This window comes from Vulpes vulpes, chromosome 14 (assembly GCF_048418805.1).
Source record: "Vulpes vulpes isolate BD-2025 chromosome 14, VulVul3, whole genome shotgun sequence".
In the NCBI taxonomy this organism is placed as follows: Eukaryota; Metazoa; Chordata; class Mammalia; order Carnivora; family Canidae; genus Vulpes; species Vulpes vulpes.
The window spans coordinates 30,166,162-30,185,412 of NC_132793.1; the positions used below are offsets into that span (position 1 = coordinate 30,166,162).

General features: G+C 50.8%; 1 protein-coding gene across 6 annotated transcripts; it reads left to right on the forward strand.

Moving 5' to 3' along the window:
• On the forward strand, positions 1 to 17,683 carry MAVS (mitochondrial antiviral signaling protein). 6 transcript variants are annotated; one of them, XM_072736290.1, is made up of 8 exons: positions 5,489 to 5,549; positions 7,914 to 8,026; positions 8,960 to 9,146; positions 10,555 to 10,729; positions 11,897 to 12,069; positions 12,724 to 12,877; positions 14,745 to 15,247; positions 16,131 to 17,683. In XM_072736290.1, exons 3-8 carry the CDS (start codon positions 9,030 to 9,032, stop codon positions 16,569 to 16,571), a joined length of 1,563 nt encoding a protein of 520 aa, XP_072592391.1. In that variant the 5' UTR covers positions 5,489 to 5,549; positions 7,914 to 8,026; positions 8,960 to 9,029; the 3' UTR covers positions 16,572 to 17,683. The 6 variants fall into 6 exon arrangements, with proteins under 6 accessions (XP_025868127.1, XP_025868126.1, XP_072592388.1 ...); XM_072736288.1 differs by having other exon boundaries at positions 7,914 to 7,983; XM_026012342.2 differs by lacking the exons at positions 5,489 to 5,549; positions 7,914 to 8,026 and adding an exon at positions 1 to 408.
• Positions 17,684 to 19,251: the final 1,568 nt, after the last annotated feature.

A 19,251-nucleotide genomic window follows, 5' to 3' on the forward strand; every position in this document is an offset into this window, starting at 1 on the left:
AACAAGAGGGGCTGAAAGCAAGCAGGGCAGCAGCAATGTTGCAGGAAGCTGGGGCCTTGGAGGGATGTGGTCAGGGGAAGCCTCCTGTATTGGGGGAGGTCTGTGAATTTTAGGAACTCTGGTAGCTTGGAAGCCACATCCTGCCCATGCACTCATTTACTTGTTTTCCTACAAATCTCAGGTAAATATCTGTTGCCAAGCAACTTATGTCAGTGATTTTCTGGAAGGAAGGGCAGGACAGAAGTTCCTGAGTGACACATGACCAGCAACACAATGCCCTGAGGCTGATGAAGAGGCCATGCTGATCAAAGGGGCTAACTAAGCCTTGGAGGAGCCACCTGTAGCAGGGACTGACCCGCAAGGTAACATGGACCAAGCCCTCTTCTCCTGAGACCACTGAGAGATAAGGTGAGCTTATACCAGACCCTGTTATGTCCAAAGATCTCATGCAGTTGGTTTAGGCTGGTTTAGTCCTCTCCTGGAAGCCAGAGGACTCAGAGGCCCTGAACCGTAGGGAAGAAAATACTAGAAGAAAAGACACTGGAGTGGGGTGCCTGGGTGGCTCAGTCGGTTAAGCGTACGACTCTTAGTTTCTGCTCTGGTGGTGATCTCAGGGTGGTGGGGTCCAGCCCTCTGTGGGCTCTGCGCTCAGCAGGGAGTCTGCTTGGGATTCTTTCTCTCTCTGTCCTTTCCATTCCTCCCCCCCCCCCCCATTGGTCTCTCATCTCTCAATCTCTCTCTCTCTCTGATAAATAAATCTTTTTTAAAAAAGAGAATACACTGGAGTGTCACCTGCTGTTTTTCTGGAGTGGTAGCCTTATGAGTACAGATTTTAGTTTTCTTCATCAAGCAATTCTGGTTTTCCCTATATTAAATTATATTAGCATATAACTTTTCTCCAGCTTCACTGAGAATATATATATATTTTTGTAATGAAATTGGCAGTGTGAGAAATAAAATAGTTTAAATAATAACAGTTTAAAAACCTATCTGAAACAAGATTGTAAAGGCAGGGTTTATATTTTGTTTTTCAGTCTTGGAGAGTTCCCTGAAGGGACTCAGACATGAGAACATTTCCCTTTTTGGGGCCCTCTGTCACTATTCTTTGGGCCTGACTCTGCTCTCTGGGGGGAAATGTGAGCTGGTGGTTGCTGAATCAACACATATAAGCCACACAGCCTTCCTTGTGGCACTGGCCTGGGGACTTGGGCCTTGTGGCACTGGCCTGGTTATGAGCTTTAAAGTGGAGTGCTCCAAAGGCACTCACTGGAGGGAATTGCAGCCTGGGATATAGACCACTCTCTTGACCTTCCACTAATAAATGGACAGCGATCAATAAACTACAAATGGATGGGCAGCCCGGGTGGCTCAGAGGTTTAGCGGCACCTTTAGCCCAGGGCGTGACCCTAGAGACCCCAGATCGAGTCCTACATCAGGTTCTCTGCATGGAGCTTGCTTCTCCCTCTGCCTGTGTCTCTGCCTCTTTCTCTCATGAATAAATAAATAAAGTCTTTAAAAAAAATTAAACTATGCATGGAGACAAATCTATCTATCTAGATAGACTTAAATATAGAGAACAAACTGAGGGTTACTAGAAGGGAGGTGGGTGGGGGATGGGTGATGTAGGTGATGGGGATTAAGGAGAGCATGATGTCTCTCCTTAGTCATGATGAACATGAGGTGAGGGATGGAAGTGTTGGAGCACTATATTGTACACCTGAAACTAATATTAATACTGTACGTTAACTGGAATTTATTTATTCATTTTTAAAAAAGATTTTACTTATTTATTCATGAGAGAGAAGCAGAGAGATAGGCAAGAGGGAGAAGCAGGTTCCCTGCAGGGAGCCTGATGCGGGACTCAATCCCAGGACTCCAGGATTACAACCTGAGCCAAAGACAGACACTCAACCACTGAGCCACCCAGGTACCCCCTTAACTGGAATTTAAATAAAAACTTAAGAAGCCAAAATAAATGAATTCTATTCATAAAACAGAATGGAATGCAGTCAACAGTGAAAGGCAAATTAATATAAATAGCCAATAGGGTCCAAAGATGATTTTATATTGTATTTTACTTTAAAACTTTTCATTTTGAAATAATTAGACTTACAAACCAGTTGCAAAAATAATAAAATGTTTACATCTTACATAATCATTTCCCAATGATCAAAACCAGAAAATTAACATAGAGTATTATTAACTAATCCAAAGCCTTGGTCAGATTTCCTCATTTGTCCCACCAACATCCAGAGATTTCATGGTCCAATTTGGGATCTCACATTGCTCTCAGTTCTCTTTATTCTTGTTTAATCAGGAATAGTTCCTCAGTCTTTCTTTGTCTTTCCATGGTGGCCTTGACATTTTTTGGGAGTTATTCTGTATATCAATGCTGTTCAGTATACTTTAAAAAAAAACTCCAATAGAATTTTATGCAATGATAGAAAGGCACATCAGGACACCTGTGTAGCTTGGCGGTTGAGTGTCTGCCTTTGGTTCAGGGCGGGATCCCGGAATCCCAGGATCGAGTCCCACATCAGGCTTCCTGCATGGAGTCTGCTTCTCCCTCTGCCTGTGTCTCTGCCTCTCTCTCTCAGTGTCTCTCGTGAATACATATATAAAAATCTTTTAAAAAAATGATAGAAATGCACAATATCTTTTCTGTACAACATGGCAGCCACTGTTTTACATGCTATTTTAATTTGTGGGAAATGGCTACTGTGCAAAGCGGCTACTGTATTGAACTAGATGCCTGTTGAATGTCCTTCATTTGGGTTGGTTTGAAATTTCCCCATGATTGGCTTCAAATTATGAGTTTTGGCAAGAATTCCACAGATGGGATGATGTGCCCTCCTTTGGGTCCCAGACAAATGTGGCAAGAAGACTATGTAGGCCAGAATTTTTATTGTGGTAATATATACATAACATAAAATTAATCATTCTGACCATTTTTAAGTGTACAGTTCTTGGCATTAAGTATATTCACTTTGTTGTGCAGACATCACCACCATCAATTTCCAGAACTTTTTCATCTTCCCCAGTGAAACTCTCTACCCCTTTCCTCTAAAATTTAAAATTAGAATTACCATATGATCCAGGAAGTCTACTTCTAGATACATACCCAAAGAAATGAAAGCAGGGATGTGAACAGATTTTGTATACCCATGTTTATAACAGTATTATTCACAACTGCCAAAAGGTAAAAAGCAGTGAATGAATGGATAAACAAAATGTGCTCTACTCATATAATGGAATATTATTCAATCTTAAAAAGGAAGGAAATTCTAGTATATACTTTAACATGGATGAACTTTGAAGACATTATGCTAAGTGAAATAAGCCAGTCATGAAACGACAAGTATATGATTCCATTTATATAAGCTATCTAGAATAGGCAAACTCAGAGACAGAAAGTAGAATAGGAGCTTCTAGAAGCTGGGTGCAATGGAGAGTGGAGTGTTTAATTGGTAGACAGTTTTACTGGGGAAGATGAAAAAGTTCTAGAAATGGATGGTGGTGATGGCTGTACAACAATGTGAATGTACTTAATGCCACAGAACTGTTCACTTAAAAATGGTTAGAATGGTAAATTTTATGTTATGTGTATGTTACACCACAATAAAATAGCCATACTGTTCCATAGCAACTGCACCATTTCACATTCCCACCAGTAATATTCAAGGGTTCCAGTTTCTCCATATCCTTGCCAATACTTGTTATTTTGTTTTATAATAGCCATCCTAAAGGTTTATATCATCTATAGACCAGATTTTTAAAAAAATTATTTATTTGACAGAGCACGTGCACGCACAAACAACAGTGTGGGGGAGAGGGGCCAAGGGAGAGGGAGAGAGAGAATCTTCAGCAGAGTCCCCACTGAGTGCAGAGCCTGAGGCAGTGGCTCAATCTTCCAACCCTGAGATCATGATCAAGAGTTAGACTGAGCCATCCAGGTGCCCAGTCTCTCTTTCATTTTTAAGTTGCAGGGTAAAGTATAACAATCTTAAGTGTACAGCTGATGCATTTTTACATATGCACAAGCCCATGTGCCCACTGCTCACATCAAGATATAGAACATTTCCATTCCCTGCAAAAGTTCCCCTGTACCCCAACCCAGAAGTCAACAGTGAATGATTTTTCTTTACGTAGATGAGTTTTGCCTGTTTTTCAAACTTGCCTTACCTTGCAACTGGGGAAACAGACAGCATGTACTTTTTGTACTTGACTCTGCTAGCAGTGGTGCCCATTTATCTGGGGGAGACTCATCCATGCTGTGTATATGAATTGTTTGCTCTTTTTCACTGCTGCATACTATTCTACAATGTGACCACACCACAGTTTATCTCTTTATTCTGCTGATGGACCTTTGGGTCGTTCCCAGAGTTTGCCTATTGTGAACAAAGCCACTATGAATATTTGCTATTGTGCATGTGACACACATCTAGGAGTGGTGGCTGGGTGATAGGCTTGGCATAGGTTTAACTTAAGAACTGCCATTTTCTGAATCTTTTATTTATTTATTTTTTAAGATTCTATTCATTTGACAGAGAGCACAAGCAGGGGGAGCAGCAGAGGGAGAGAGAGAAGCAAGCTCTCCGATGAGGAGGGAGCCAGATGCAGGTTTGACCCTAGGACCCTGAGATCATGACCCCAGCCAAAGGCAGACAGACCCTCAACTGACTGAGCCACCCAGACACCCCTGAATCTTTTAATATTTCTTAAAACCAGGAAAAATAAACCTCTACCTGGTTATTGTCTGAGTATTTAGTGGCTTCTAAGGTATAAGACTTTAAGCCTGTACCTGGAACACAGTGGGGGGCTCAGTAATTGCTGGCCTCAGCTCCAAACAGAGGAAGGGCCAGGCAGCTGGCAGGCTCTGTGGGGAGGTACCTGGTCCAGACCCTTGGGCAGAGAAGCCTTTCCCACACAGCACTCAAGACCCACAGCCAGCAGTCTGGGCAGCCCAAACTTGGAGCCCCTGCCCTGCTCTCACCTACCCAGCCTCCTCGCACTGTGATCCTGCTTCCTCAGGCCCAGCATTGGTGTCGCTTCCCTGTGCACTTTGCGTATCACTCGATATTTATTGGGCACTAACTTTATGCCAGGCTCTGGGTGCCCCCGTACAAATGCCATAAAGACCCTCCCCCCTCAAATTACTCGGCAGGAGGAGTGATTGCTTGGCGTAGGAAGCATGGGGACCCAGCCGAGCAGGGACTCCGAGGTCGGTCATCCTCTTGAGTTCTAGCCAGATTCTGTATTTCCCCTGGAAGTTTGTTCTGGACAAACAAAGAAAATAATCTGATCCTCTGCGCCCCAGCAGGAGCCTAGGTCTGTCCGGAGCGCCTGTCCCGCGGGTCCAGGCCCTGGAACCACTGCCAAGCGCCCACCCCCGCGGCCCAGTGGCTCGGGCTGGCCGCGACGCCCCGCCCCGCCCCGCCGCCTGGCCAATGGCCTCGCGGTCCCGCCCCCCTCTGCCGCGCCCCCTCCTGCAGGGGAGGGTTCCGGGGTGTCTGCGGAGGTCCGCGGGTAGCCGGGTAGTGGCTACCGAGGTAAGTTAGCCGTCCTGGGCGCGGTCGGTGCCCTGGGCTCTGGGCGCGCCGATGGCTTTCGGAGCGGTGGTCAGCGGAGGCAAGAGCGGAGCGGGACGCGGAGTCCGCCGGGCGCACGGGGGTCCGGGGACGGGACTGCTGCGCGGGGCTGGGGAAGAGCCGGTCCCGAGGCGCCGCGCTTCGCGGCAGCGAGGGCTCCGTGCGCCTCAGCCAGCGCCGGGCCGGGCCGGGCCGGGGCGCGGGGGGGGGGGGGGGGCGTGGGTCCTGTGCTCGGGCTGCAGGGGAGGTTGGGGGAGCGCCTCCAGCGCCCCGCAGGCCGGGGGTGACCCTGGGGCGAGGCCTAACCTCCCGGAGCCGCGGCCGCGCCTAGAGGCCGCCGTCCTCCCCGGGGCTTGACAGTTCTCGGTGGTGACATCTGACCAGAACAGCCTCCCTCCCTCCGCGGGCCTGGTTCCTTCCAGGAACTGGAGCCAAATCAGTGAGGCCTCGCCTCTCTCGTCCGGGTGGTTCTTTCTTTCCGGGACGCACTCAGAGCCTCCGGGGCATTCAAGGTAGGAACTTCTCGCAGCGTCGGTCCGCCCTTCTCTGAGACCGGAAGGAGGTGCTAGGAAAACATTGGGGGGAAAAAAAAACCACAACCAAAAAACGACGTTCTCCTGTGCACGCTGTGGAGCCTTAAAAACTTCTGGAAGGACAGTCAGCGATCTGAGAACTGCCACTGCCGAACAGGGCAGGTTAGCATGCAGTCAGCCTTGTCTGAATGATTTACATACTGTTCCTACAAGAGAAGGGACTACGTCTTTCAGCCTCCCTGGCACACCCTCATCTGGGGACTCCCCTCACCCAGGCAGTGGCCTTGGTCCCTCTGGGGCTGTGAGTCTCACTTGTTGCAGCAACCCCTCTGTTCTGTAAGGTGTATGGTGAACTGCAATGAGACAGCAAGTCCTGGGTTCAAATCCTGTTAGGGCCACTGGTCTGTTTGGACAACCCAGCATCATTTCTCCTCTCCTAAAGGAAAGAAAATTAGAATGTGCCTGCCTATAGTAGATCATGAATAAATATGAACAAATATGGGCTTCCTTTCTTTTTGGTTGGAGCATGTTCTACTTCCATACCCCCCAAACTCTTGTCCTTAGGGCTGCGGCTCAGATGCAGAAGAATGTATCACCTGACTCTATCCTTGTCCCTCCCCACATGCCATGGAAAGAAAGGAGAAAAGCGTCATTTAGCCACCTTAGAGTTCTTTGCTCATCTCCTGAACGCTCAGAGGACCCCTGCCCCATCTTCTTGAACCTCTTGACTTCTGTCATTGACACTTGCCACACCAGTAATGTAGCACCTGGTGGCTGACAGAACAAGGCATGCCACATGAGGCTATGAGGCCAGCAGACGGGACTACTGCCCCATTTCCCATATGGTGACAGACTGGTGGCCCCAGCTCTGCTCTGCAACATTATCTTCTAGAGTCCCACCCAAGCCACATACCCACATTTTTGCTCCAGTCTGGCTCCTCTTCTGACCCCTTTCTTCCCAGAAAACCCACTTGGACATGTCATAGTGTCTCAGACTTGAGACACTATGATCACCTGATCAAAATGGAGCTTTGGAATCCTCTCTGCACCACAGCTTCTCCACCAGATTCTTTGGCCTGCCTAAATGGCACCATCCATCTACCTAGTGCCTGAGGAGTTATCCTTGATTCTTCTCTCTCCCTCACTTCCCACATCCAGGACCCACTAGGAATCCAGCCACCTCTCACCATCTCCATGGGCAGCATTCTGGCCATACCCATCCTGTGGCCCCCTGCTTCAGCCTCCCAATTGTCTCCCTGCTTCCATCCTGGCCTCTGTACAATCCAGGTCCTCACAACTACAAGAGAGGTCTTTAACATAAGTCAGATCCTCTCCCTTCTCTGCTCAGAACCCCCAGTGGCTTCCCATTTCACTCCAAGAAACCCCCAAAGCAAAAATAACAACCCCCAGAGTCCTTTCCTGCAACACTTCACATGAGCCACCACTTTTCAGAACCTCCTTGACCTTGATCCCTTCCCCTCCCCTTAGCTTTCTAAACCTGGACCACCCAGACCTGCTCTCTGTTCCTCAAACATGCCAAGGTCATTTCCACCTTAGGACTTTTAAATTGCTGTGCCCTTCACCCAAAATGCTGATCTTGCAGCTCAGAATGGCTCAGCTCAAATGTCACCAATTCAGAAAGACTTCCCTGACCACCTCTGTCCATGCAGCACGTCCTTCTCCAGGGATTCTGTCTCAAAACCCTGGTTTATTTTCTTCATAACTTGGTTGCTATTTGGAATTCTTATTTGTGTACGTGTTTACTGATTTGTTATCTGTCCCACCCCAATAGAATATAAATTGGATGATGGCAGAGATCTTGTCCCTCTTATTCCCTGCAGCTCTCCCTGAGGGGGAGGCAGGTAAGGAACTCACAGACAACCCCGTCTATAATTGCAAATTGTGGTAAGTCCTACCTAAGCAAGTAGTAGCAATTGCTAGTAATTGAGGCACTTGTAAATGTCAAGCTTATGCAGTTGAGCTACTGTATTGTCAAAACAAGCCCTCTGAGTCATTTTAGGGGTAAAGAGAAGCCTGTAGAAAGCCGGTAATTTGCCCTAGATCATACGGTGAGTGGAACTAGCCTCCTATCCTAAGAACATGTATGTGGCAAGCTTTAATGGTGGGCTTGCAGTCATGTTCTGGAAAGGACCTGACCTCTGATCTTTGCTCTTCTGCTAACTAGCAAGCCCCTTAATTTCTTGGTACCTCATTTTCTTGACCTTTAAAGTAGGATGATCCTATTATTATTTTGGGCTTTTTCTCTTTTTTCTAGTGTACCCCAAAGAAGCAGCAGTCCTTGGTGGAGTCCTCTTGCTATCAGCGACTAGGGACACATACAGACCTTGGGACCATGGCAGGGAGTCAGAACCCTCCCCAACACTGACCAACCTGCAGGGCGGGCAGAAATGGGGCCTAGATCTGGATCTGACTTCTTTCTTTCTTTTTTTTTTTTTTTTAATTTTTATTTATTTATGATAGTCACACACAGAGAGAGAGAGGCAGAGACACAGGCAGAGGGAGAAGCAGGCTCTATGCACCAGGAGCCTGACGTGGGATTCAATCCCAGGTCTCCAGGATCGCGCCCTGGGGCAAAGGCAGGCGCCAAACTGCTGCGCCACCCAGGGATCCCTCTTTCTTTCTTTTGGATATGATTTCTTTTGGTAATCAATTTCATTTTTAAGTAGGTTTATGAGGGCCTCTGGGACTCAGGCAGTAATAAAATTGGTTGATTAAAGAAAGAAGCAAACATTGCAGAGAGTTGAGAAAGAGAAGTGATTGCCTTCTGTCCAACCCCACTCCCAACTCTGTTGCCATATGTGGTGTGTTTTCTTTCAGTCCTTTTTTCCCTCTCCGTCCATCCTTTTATGGGCCAGAGCCCCTGTGTCACTTTAGAACCTAGACAGCGATGACGTTTGCTGAGGACAAGACTTACGAGTATATCCGCCACCATTTCAGCAATTTTGGCCGTATTCATGTTCTGGAGATACTCCCTTACTTGTCCTGCCTTACAACAAGTGACCAGGTAAGCAGGGGTGTGACAGCTGACCCGGGGGGGTGGGGGTGGGGGGCAGGGCCATGGGCACCAGAGCTTTGCCCAAAGCCAGGGCCAACTCCTTCCTTCTCTGTCATCTGCATCCTGCTTTTCTTTCTTTTTAAATTTTTTAAAGATTTTTTTTATTTATTTGAGGTAGAGAGCAGAGGGAGAGGGAGAAGCTGACTTCCTCTACTGCATGGGAAGCCCGATGCGGGGCGTGATCCCAGAACCTGGGATCATGGCCTGAGCTGAACGCAGGCGCTTAACTGCTTAACGACTGAGCCACTTGGGCACTCCATCCTGCTTCTTGACCTTGATGCTTCTCTAACTCGGAGAATGAAGTGTGATTCAGGCTGGCCTTTGCCACGTGGCTGAGCTCCCTCTTGTGTCCATATGGTGTAGTGCTAAAATATAGGGTGCTGGCTGCCTGAGATTTCTGGGCCTCAGTCCCATCTCGTGCTTCCATTGGGACTTTACTTTGTCTTTCTTATCATTGTTCATGCTGTGTTGACTCCATTCTCCTTGTCAGGGGACCCTGTCCTGACAGGGAGCCCAGGGCTCTGTTTCGAGAGTTCACGAGAGCCAGAATGCTCTAGCGTTGCAGAAACTGGCTGTGGCCCCAAGTGAAGTGGAGCTGGCCGCCTCCTAGATTTAGGGGCTCCCAGATGGCACCAGCACTCTGTTTCCACCACGAAGCTGTGGTGGTGGTGGCGCGGCAGGCCTGTGGCTGATGGGGGGAGGTGGTGGTGTCCGGCCCCCTCCCTTGTATCTGGGGGCTTGTGGGGATGCCTTGTGACTCATTTTGCAGTAAATGTTTCCTGTGGGTTTTCATTTCTGCTGTCTGGTTGCTCATCTGTATGTGGGATTTCAGTGGATCTAGAACCCCTGCCACCCTGAGATTCCTTATCAGGATCTCCCAGGGCCCCATGCTCCTGATTGTTAGGGTTGGCTTTCTCTTACTGTCCCTTTTGCCCCCTTTCATCTTTTGTTCCCTCTACACCCTTTCCTACTCTGCTAATCCAAACCCTTTCTTTTTGCCTTGGGGGCTGCATAAACAAACCATAGGTTTGGGGGATAGACTAACTGGGATCTGTCTGTAGGCTCTTTACTTCTGCTAAGTAAGAAGTACTTACTTCGGCTTCCTCACCAGTAGAGTAGGGGCAATAGCATTACATAAGATAATTCTTGCAGCGCCCCAAGTGTGGGGCCTGGCACATAGTAAGAGCTTATTTCCTGGTATCCGCCTCAAACACTGGTCTTGTCCTAGGCTCTGACCTAGTTTCAGATGGCGGCTTTGCTCTTGGGGCTACTTGGAGCCTCTGCAGCTATCCTCTCCCGAGTGGGAAAGGGGCCAGGGCCACCTGGCTTGAGCAGGGCAGCTGGCTGTGTCTTCCAGGATCGACTGCGGGCCTCTTACCAGCTCTGGGGGAACCAGGGTACCCTCTGGGAGCTCTTTAACAGCCTTCGACGGCGGACTGGCTGGGTAGAATCCTTCATCAAGGCGCTGAGGGTCTGTGAGCTGGCTAGTCTGGCTGACGAAGTGGCCCGTGTCTACCAGAGCAACCTGTCCGGTGAGCTTCCTACCCTGGCCCTCCTCATGGAACCCATGTCTGTTCCCCTGGCCTCCATTCATCCTGTCCCCTCCCCCCTGTACTTCCTGCCTCCTTCTGACATCCTCCCTCCCACCATGCCTGGGCAGTAGACAAACCTGGGTGTAGATCCCAGCTTAGCCTCTTGCTAACCGTGTCTTTTTGGCAAAGTCCCTTAATTTCTCTTATACCTCAGTCTTCTCCTCTGTAAAATGGGACTAACGACCAGACTTCTACATCATAGGACTGTGGTGGATACCAAGGGATGATGGATGGCGTGTTGAGTGCTTAGCTGGGGCTGGACACCTCCCATGTGCTCAGCAAATGAGGCTTCCTCTAATTTATGTAGCTATGACACTTGCCTCCCACCTCTTTCTCACTTCCTCCTATCTCACCCTCAGTTTACCTTCCTCTCTCCACTCCTCTCTTCTCTTCCCCTCCCTTCACTGTCTCCTCTTTATCCCTCATAGATTCCTCCTTTTCTTTCCCTCATCTCTTCCTCTCCCCCTAGCTTACCCTGGAGCCTTCTAGGTTCTCCACCCCAGCTGTTACTCCTTAGCCCCCTCTCGATGCTCCCTGCCAGGCCAGGTGCCCAGAGGGATCTGGTGAGGACAGATCTGAGGGGTCAAAACAGGAAGAAAACTCAAGCCAGCCCTACTTATGTTTCAAACTAGAGACAGCTCCTGAGACCCTGCTTAGATTTACAGCCTTAGAATAGCCTCCTGTTGGCTTTCTTTCTTTTTTCCTTCCCTCCCTTCCTTTCTTTTTTTCTGAGGGGTCAGTTAGTGGTGACAGCCATCCACAACGAGGAAGAGAGAGCCACTGGGTTCCAGAATGCCAGAGGACAGACAAATGGCAACTGCTGACCCAGTCTAGGTGGTGAGAGGCCTGTGAGGTGCCCCACGTGCTCGCCCTATCCCTTCTACCTCATTATCCTCCCTCCCTCCCTCCTTCCCTTCTTTCTCCTTCCTGCTACTGTCTCCCACTCAGTGAATCTTGTCTCTTCTAAGGACATCCCACATCAGGACAGCTTTGGGAGCTTCAGAGGGCTGAGAGTTATCAATCCAGGGGGCCAGGAACACCTAGGCCTCTCCTGTCACTGGGAGCATTCCTAGTGTCCCCTTGACATCACTATATCTTTGTCCCCAGGGGTCTCAAACCACGCCCCAGCCCCAGCGGAGCCACAGTTAGTTCCTGCTGAGGTTCCAGGGCCCCCTGCACCTGCTGTGGCCCCCAGTACACCCACCAACGGCTACAGAGAGGAGGAGCCAAGTTTCCCCATGCCAGTCCAGGACACCCAGCTACCAGAGTCCCTGGAAGAGGTGCGTCCTCACAGTCTACTTTGGGTCCCCTGCTTTTGTGTCTCCACCACAAATCATGCCTAATCTCTGCTCAGAACCTCAGGGCTTCCTCAATGGAGATATGCTCCAAATTGGCTTTCAGACTGCTGACCAGGGCTTCACCCTGTGGCAGCCCCTAACCCTCTTATCAACCTGCTGTGAGGTCACGGTTTTGAGGTCTTTGCACTGGTTCATGTGATGAGATGTTGAACTAGATTGAGGGACCGGGGAATCATCAGTGGAGGGATACTGGGAAAGCTGGAAGTAAGGGGATGGATGGAGTTATCATTGCCGGTAAAGTCAAATTCAGGGGGAAAATGACTGATTCTATCTGGATGTGATAAGCGGACAATGCGGTGTGTCCAGGAGACACCAGACCATGGACTTGAAGTCCAAGAAAGGGGTCTGTGCAGCAGCCTCAGAGAGGGAGACCTTTTACGGGGCAGGCAGATGAATAGAGTCTCCCCATGGGATGGTTTGTGTTTTCTATGAGGTAGGTTTCTGTAGGCAGAGGGTCTGTCAAGGACCAAAGCCAGGGCCAGGGGCTTCCTTGGTTTTTGTGCTTTTTGGCACGGGCTGAGGCGATGCCCATTTCTGGGAGAAGCAACTGCCTCATTTCTATTTTCCCTCTTGCAGAGTTCAAAGAAAGTCCCACAGATGCCCCATTCTGGGGCTGTGAGAAGGCCAGCTGGCCCCCGGGAGCCCTCCTCTGACATGGCAGCCGTCAACCCTCTGACTGCCAGTGGGCATCAGGAGCAGGATACAGGGCTGGGCGGTGCCCACATAGCAGGTATGTGTGGAATCTGGAGTTACAGGCCTCTCTGACCTCCCAGTGAGGGTGAAGACTAGAGTTGCCCCTCTGGCTTCCATGTACAGGAGGCAAGGGTGGGAATAAAGAGGATTTACCTCAGGGAGCAACCCGAATCCTTAGAGGGCATATCAGTATTTTGCATGTCGCAAACCATTCCAGCATCTAGTAGCTTAAGATAGGACTATTTCCCTCCTGATTCTGTGGGTCAGCAATTTGGGCTGGCTCAGAGTAGTTCTTCAGATCTTGGCTAAATTCCCTCTCGTGTACACACTGGCACACATGCACACTCTGTGTAAGCCTGTTGGCTGGGGCCCCTTGGTTTGCTTCAGTGAGTCCTCATCCTTCACCAGATAAGTCTCTTTCATTGCAGCTGAGCAGAATTCTGAGAGAGCAGGCTCCTGGGACAAAGGCTCAGAACTGGCAGCTTTCCTCCTACCTTATTCTGTGGGCCAGAGCAAAGCACGAGGCTAGCAGAGTCAAGGAGTAGGGTGCCAGACCCCATCCCACATTGCAGAAGGTGTGGATATAGCTAGAGGAAAAGGATTAGGGACTCTTCCAAGGGGACTGACGCTGCAGGGGTTCTCCAGGACCTGGAGGATGGTGCAGAAGGCCGGGGCCATCTCCTGGCAGGGGAACCCTTAGGCACTGCCCTGCCCCAAGAGGGGCTCTAGCTGCCAGTGAACCACTAAAGCCTCTCAGCCCCCAGAGGAAGTATTATTTTCATCAGGTGAGGGCCTGGACCCCCACACTAGATCTTTGCACCCCCACCTTGGGAATATAGAGCTGTCCACTCTGACCTCTCAGGCTGGCATGTCTCTGCATTGTTATTTCTTAAACTGTGTTCCGTGGAGCACTATGGTCTTCCCTGCCTTTGGTGTCCCTGGGATAGCCACAAGGCATGGGAACAGTTAAAGGCTCAGAGAAGCCATCTTAACGCCCTATGCCCATGTCACTCCAAAAACCTTTCCCAAGCACCCATTTATGCTGTGCAGTGTCAGCTTGCAGTAGGACACCTTTCAGGAAATGGGAGCTTCAGGGGACTGAAGTGGACCAGGGAGGCAGAGGGCACTTAGATATCAGGACATGCATGGACATGGGTCCTGCAAGATTCTGTGGTGTTAGGTGTTGGGGGCAGCAAGGTGGTACATCCGAATTACTCCAGGCCTTTGTCAGCGGTAGAGCCTGGCATGTGTGTTCTCAGAGGTTCCATGGGTAATCATCATCCTCTGCTCCCTCCTGTTTGCCCTAGTTCAGGCCCTCCTCTCAAGGTTGGCTTTGTTCCTGCACCCCTTTCCCTCGAGTCCTTAGGCCTCCTGGGAGATTTGCACATACTTGGGGCTGGGGGGCCTCTGGTGCCATATGACTACTGTGAACTCTTCTACTGGAGCCACCTCGCCCTGGTCCAGGATGGCTCCTGCTGGTCGGGGAGGGGAAGGTGGCAGAGGCGGGAGCATCCAAAATTGTACCAAGCTAGGGAATAGACGCAGGAGGAAAGGGGGGTGTTCCAGACAGGAGAAGAAAGAGCGGAGGATAATTAACGATCTGCAAACTCCTAGATGCTGTCAGGGGAAAGGATCATTTCACTCTCATGAGAGAATAGATGCAGTTTTAGGTCCCGAACTAAGGATAGAGAGGACCACAGGTGCACCTGCAGTAGTTGGACCGTTGGGCCTGGGGTACAATGACCAGAGGGACTCCACGGGTGGGAGGTTGGGAGGCCTGGATGCAGTAGGTACTTGAGCTAGGCTACAGAGATTTTTCTTCAGCCTTCTGATCCCAAGGCGACTGTGATTTTAGGGTAACGGTCCTGTGGTTTGTGTTTCCCCTTTTATTTTGCCACCTGTAGGCACGGCCTCCGGCCTCACGTCAGCCCATGGGCCTGTGTCTCCAACTGTCTCCTTCAAACCCCTGAGCCGCTCCATCCCCAGGGCCAGCCGTTTGCCTGCACCCTCAGCGTTAGCTCTGTCCACCGGCACTACCTCCTCTTCCCCTGGCTCGGCCTCTGCAGGGGTTGCTGGCGACCATGGTGAGGCCACCATCTGCTCCACCGTGGCAGGGGTATCCACTGGTGCACTGACCACCAGCACAGCACCCTCCAAGGTGCCTACCCACTCAACATTTGACAGGATGGCGCCTTCCAAGTTGCCTGCCAGCTCAAAACCCTCTGGTACAATGCCCACTACGAGTCTACCACCGTCCAAACTGCCCATCAACTCAACACGTGCGGGCACAGTGCCCCCCAGAGTGCCTGCTGGCCTGGTGCCTGACCCCAAGATGTCCGCAAGCACAGTGCCCAGCAAGGTGCCTGCCAACACAGTGCCCAGCATCAGCAGCAGCGTACCCTCAGGGGTGAGTCTCTGTCCCTTCTATCAGTGATCCAGGCTTTCCCCCCAAGCCCTATTCTTGGACCCTTTCTAGTCTCCATTCAGCCTCTAGCCTGGGCTGTTCCATAGCTTCTTCTTGAGGATGTAGGGAGACAGCTGAGATCTAGCCTTGTCCAGACACCACACCACCACCTTTAGAATACTAATAATCATTAGAGCTCTTAAGTGCTGCTGCCTCAGGAGGGCTGGGTGGCCTATTTAGAGCTTGCAGCTCCTGGTTAAACTCAGCAGTGCTGTTTGGCAGACGAACAGTGATGGGTAGAGCAGGGTGGCCTGTCTGCCTCAGTGCCTTGAATTTTGCCCCCACGATATCCAGTCTGCCCTTCTGTGACCAGGGCTTTACAGACAGCAGTCTTAGGCTGGATTAAAGCAGCCTGAGGGAGCCACACTGACCTAGCCCCCCACAGCTGCCCCCTCTGGGCCTGCACCTGAGGCCTTGCTGCTGCGGTCTGACAGAGGAACCAAGTCCGTTGGACCCTTCAGGCACATGGCCAGGCCTCTGACCCTGTGGCTGCTCCATAGCCCTCAGCCTAGGCAGAATGTCACAGAAGGATGATGCCACAGCCACCCAGGGCCCAGGGAAGGGGATGAGGGTGAGCTCACAGGCAGGCCGGTGAGTAGGGAGAGGGGTGCCTTGAAGGAAGTCACCACTGATACCTTTGCAGAGCCTCAGGGGCCCCCCCCCTTCCCCACTGCCCTCCTGCAGAATCAATGGGTTGAGTCTCCAAGAGGGTGTGGCTTCCTCACTGGACTATGGGCTGGAAATTAGAGGGTTGGGATTCTAGTTCACACTCTGGCCAGGAATGGAGTCATCTCCAGTCCCTTCTAGCCCCTCCTTTCTTTCCCAGGAGACTGCAACGGCTCCAGTACCCACAGACGTTTCCACCAGAGACAGCTTGCCCGGCCTAGACCATAGCTCTGCTGGCTGGGGCTCTGAGTTGGAGCTGAGCAAGCCAGGCAGGCTGGCCTCCCAGGTGGACAGTGAGCCATTCTCGGGCTGTTCTGCGGACCTGGCCCTCAGCTACAGCAGGTCCTTGGGCGCGGAGCCTGACAATGCCCCAGAGGAGAATGAGTACCAGTCGGTGGATTCCATCAGGATCCAAGTGGTCCAGGATGCCAGCGCTGACCTACTGGAGCATAATCCTGGGCCACGTGCCACTCCACAGCCCACAGATGAGGAGGAGCCTGTTCAGGCCAGCTCCTGGGCTCCGTGGCTTGGGGTAGCCACCACGGGGGTGTTTCTGGCCATGCTCCTGGCTGTGCTATATAGGCGGCGCCTGCTCCAGTGAAGCCCCTGGGCCCTCCCTGCCATGGATCAGCTCCCTTCCCCCTGGGATGTGTAGCCACATCAAGGATTGTGCTGTCTTCCTGCCTTGTCCCCTTTGTGGGGCTGGCAGAGCCAGGGGTCAGAGGGGAGCCTCAGGCCAGATTTCTGTCCCAGCTCATGCCCTCCCCCTGTGCTCCAGACCTTGCCTATCCTGCAATCTGGATTGTCACCTTTATTCTCTGGAGGAAGTGAGGTACCCCCATCTAGGCTGTATACCCACTTGCCCAAGTCCACAGATCAGGAGATGCTGCTGGATTGTGCAGCAACATCAGCAGTGTCCCCCATCCTGCCCTGGCATCCAGTGGCTAGCCAGATATGCAGGGTGGGGGACCCCATGGGACCTTCCTCCAGACCCCAAAAGCTCAGCCATTACTGTAGGATCATCAGGATGGTCTATCTCCAGAGACATGGCTGCTTGAGGTCCCCCAAGAAGTGGTGGAGGTCCAGAGGTTCTCCTGGACCTCTGGGGAACATAAGGCAGCTGCTAGACTAAGGCCTGCCTCTGAAGTCTTTCTCCAGCCGCCTCACCCCCCTCTTCCTTTTCCCTCCCTTCTGGTCTCCATGTTCTTGAGCTTGGTGGGGTCAGGAGAGGAAGATTTGGGGAGGAGAAGCCTGCTGGGTGGTTTGGATTTCAGGTCCACCCTTTCCTGGGCTGTGTGGCCTTGGCAGATGATCAGACTTCTCTGGTCTTGCTTCCCCACATGGACAGTGAGTATCATGGCTCATCTCCACTTGGTTCTTCTGAGATTGAAGCATATGAGTGTTTGTCAAATGCCTGACTCAGAGTAGGTAAACACTGACAGCTTTCCCCCATCCCCTGCCCCGCCTGGTAGACTTGAGGGTATAAGAGGCAGAGTGCCCAGTGGGTAAGGGTGCTACTCTGCAGTGTCGGGTGGCCCAGGGCTGCACCCCACTTTGACTTTCACTCACTCTGTTCTGTCACTCTGTGCCTTTGATTAACCTCTCTGTGCCTCTGTTTCCTCAGCTGTAAAATGGAAATGAATAGTAAAATTTTATAGGTATATAAAGATAGATCTAGTGTATTAAATGAGTTTATCTACATCAATCTTAAAATGGTCCCTGGCACTTATTAAGGATTGGATATGTGTTGTTACAAATGTGGAGGGGCTGCAGCACTTGGTTACACCTTAGGAGGGGGGAGTGAGGCATGTCTACTGGGGTAGGGGGAGGGTTGGCCCCGAGCAGCCAGATAGATTGTAGAATATCTTCATGGAGTTTTTGAGGCAGCCATCTCTGGACAAGAAGCAGGCACCAGAGCCCCAGGAGCTGCTTCCATTCCTGTGCTCTGCAAGAGGCAAAGACTAGCTCCCTGGAGAGATCCTGGGGGATAGTAGCGGTGCACCCCCAAACTGTCAGCTGGTAGGCTCTATACCCTGCTTTGGCTACTACAGCCTTTCTTTGTACTGCCTTAGGGTGCTCAGACCTCTACTTTTAATGACCTCTCCCTCTAAACTTTTCACCCCTCACTCCGAACCCAACAGCCTACACCCTGAGAGTCCCTACCCAAGCTGTCTGCAACACTTGCCATCACCCTTGCTCTTAGCCCTCTGTGATCTCCCTCACTCTCAGATACCCGGCTCAGTAAACAGTTCATGCCCAGGTTCTAGTTTTAATGTGTTGCTCTCCCAGGATAGCTTTGGAAAAAGAGTATCTCAAGAAAGCAATGTGTAGTCCCAAAAGATGCTGCTATGATGGTGGAATTTCTTGTCTTTTTAAAAATTTTATTTATTCATGAGAGACAGAGAGAGAGGCAGAGACATAGGCAGAGGGAAAAGCAGGGTTCCCATAGGGAGCCCGATGCAGGACTTGATCTCAGGACTTTGGGATCATGACCTGAGCCAAAGGCAGATGCTCAACCACTGAGCCACCCAGGTAACCCTCGCTAGTGGAATTTGAAGCACAATTACCAGCCATATGGGAGACCCCTTTAGGTAAGGTGTGTGGGAGTCATTCAGGGATCTACCAGGCACTATTCAAATGATACTTCCCAGAAGCCCTTATCTGGCTTACATGGAACAGCATTCCTGTTTTGGCTGTGGACAACTGAAGGCCTCTAAAATGCCAATTTCAGGCAGAATTGGGAATTGGCCAGTGTAATGAGGTCTGTGGCCAGGAGAGGGCTTGGGGTAGTCCATAAGATGTGTCAAATCCCAGGAATCCCGGATTTGGAGTGTGGCTTTCACCTGCAGGAGGGTGTGTGTAGGAGGGTGACACAGACAGGTTACCCTCATTACCATGGCCTGGACCGTGTGGAGGCCAGGAAGGGAGAGAGAACCTCTACCCCCAGTGTCAGACCCAGCCCCCTATCCTTGGAGATTTGGGAGAACACACTTCACTTCAGTGTAAAGGCTGGGGTGGGGCCAGAGGCCTAGTGCTATCCCAATCGCTTGGAGCAGACTCACCAGCAGTCAAAGTATGCTTATCAATCCCTCTCTACCTTCTCTCTCCTGCTGAAACATTTCCCTCAAAACCCAAGAGCCACCATAGCTTCTCTCCCCTGGAAAACACACCTCGTTTACTGACTCTACGGAACCAGAACAATGCTATACCCTCACCTTATTTTCCTTGCTATATGTGCTCAGAGTAATTGGATTTAGGGGAAATTTCTGGTCAGAGATCAA

Bases quoted from the DNA above. Each gene is read 5' to 3' on its own strand.
- MAVS (XM_026012342.2), top strand. From the start codon at position 9,030: ATGACGTTTGCTGAGGACAAGACTTACGAGTATATCCGCCACCATTTC. The intron at 12,878-14,744 runs GTATGTGTGGAA...TGCCACCTGTAG, and splicing joins GGGCGGTGCCCACATAGCAG to GCACGGCCTCCGGCCTCACG. The intron at 15,248-16,130 runs GTGAGTCTCTGT...TTTCTTTCCCAG, and splicing joins GCAGCAGCGTACCCTCAGGG to GAGACTGCAACGGCTCCAGT.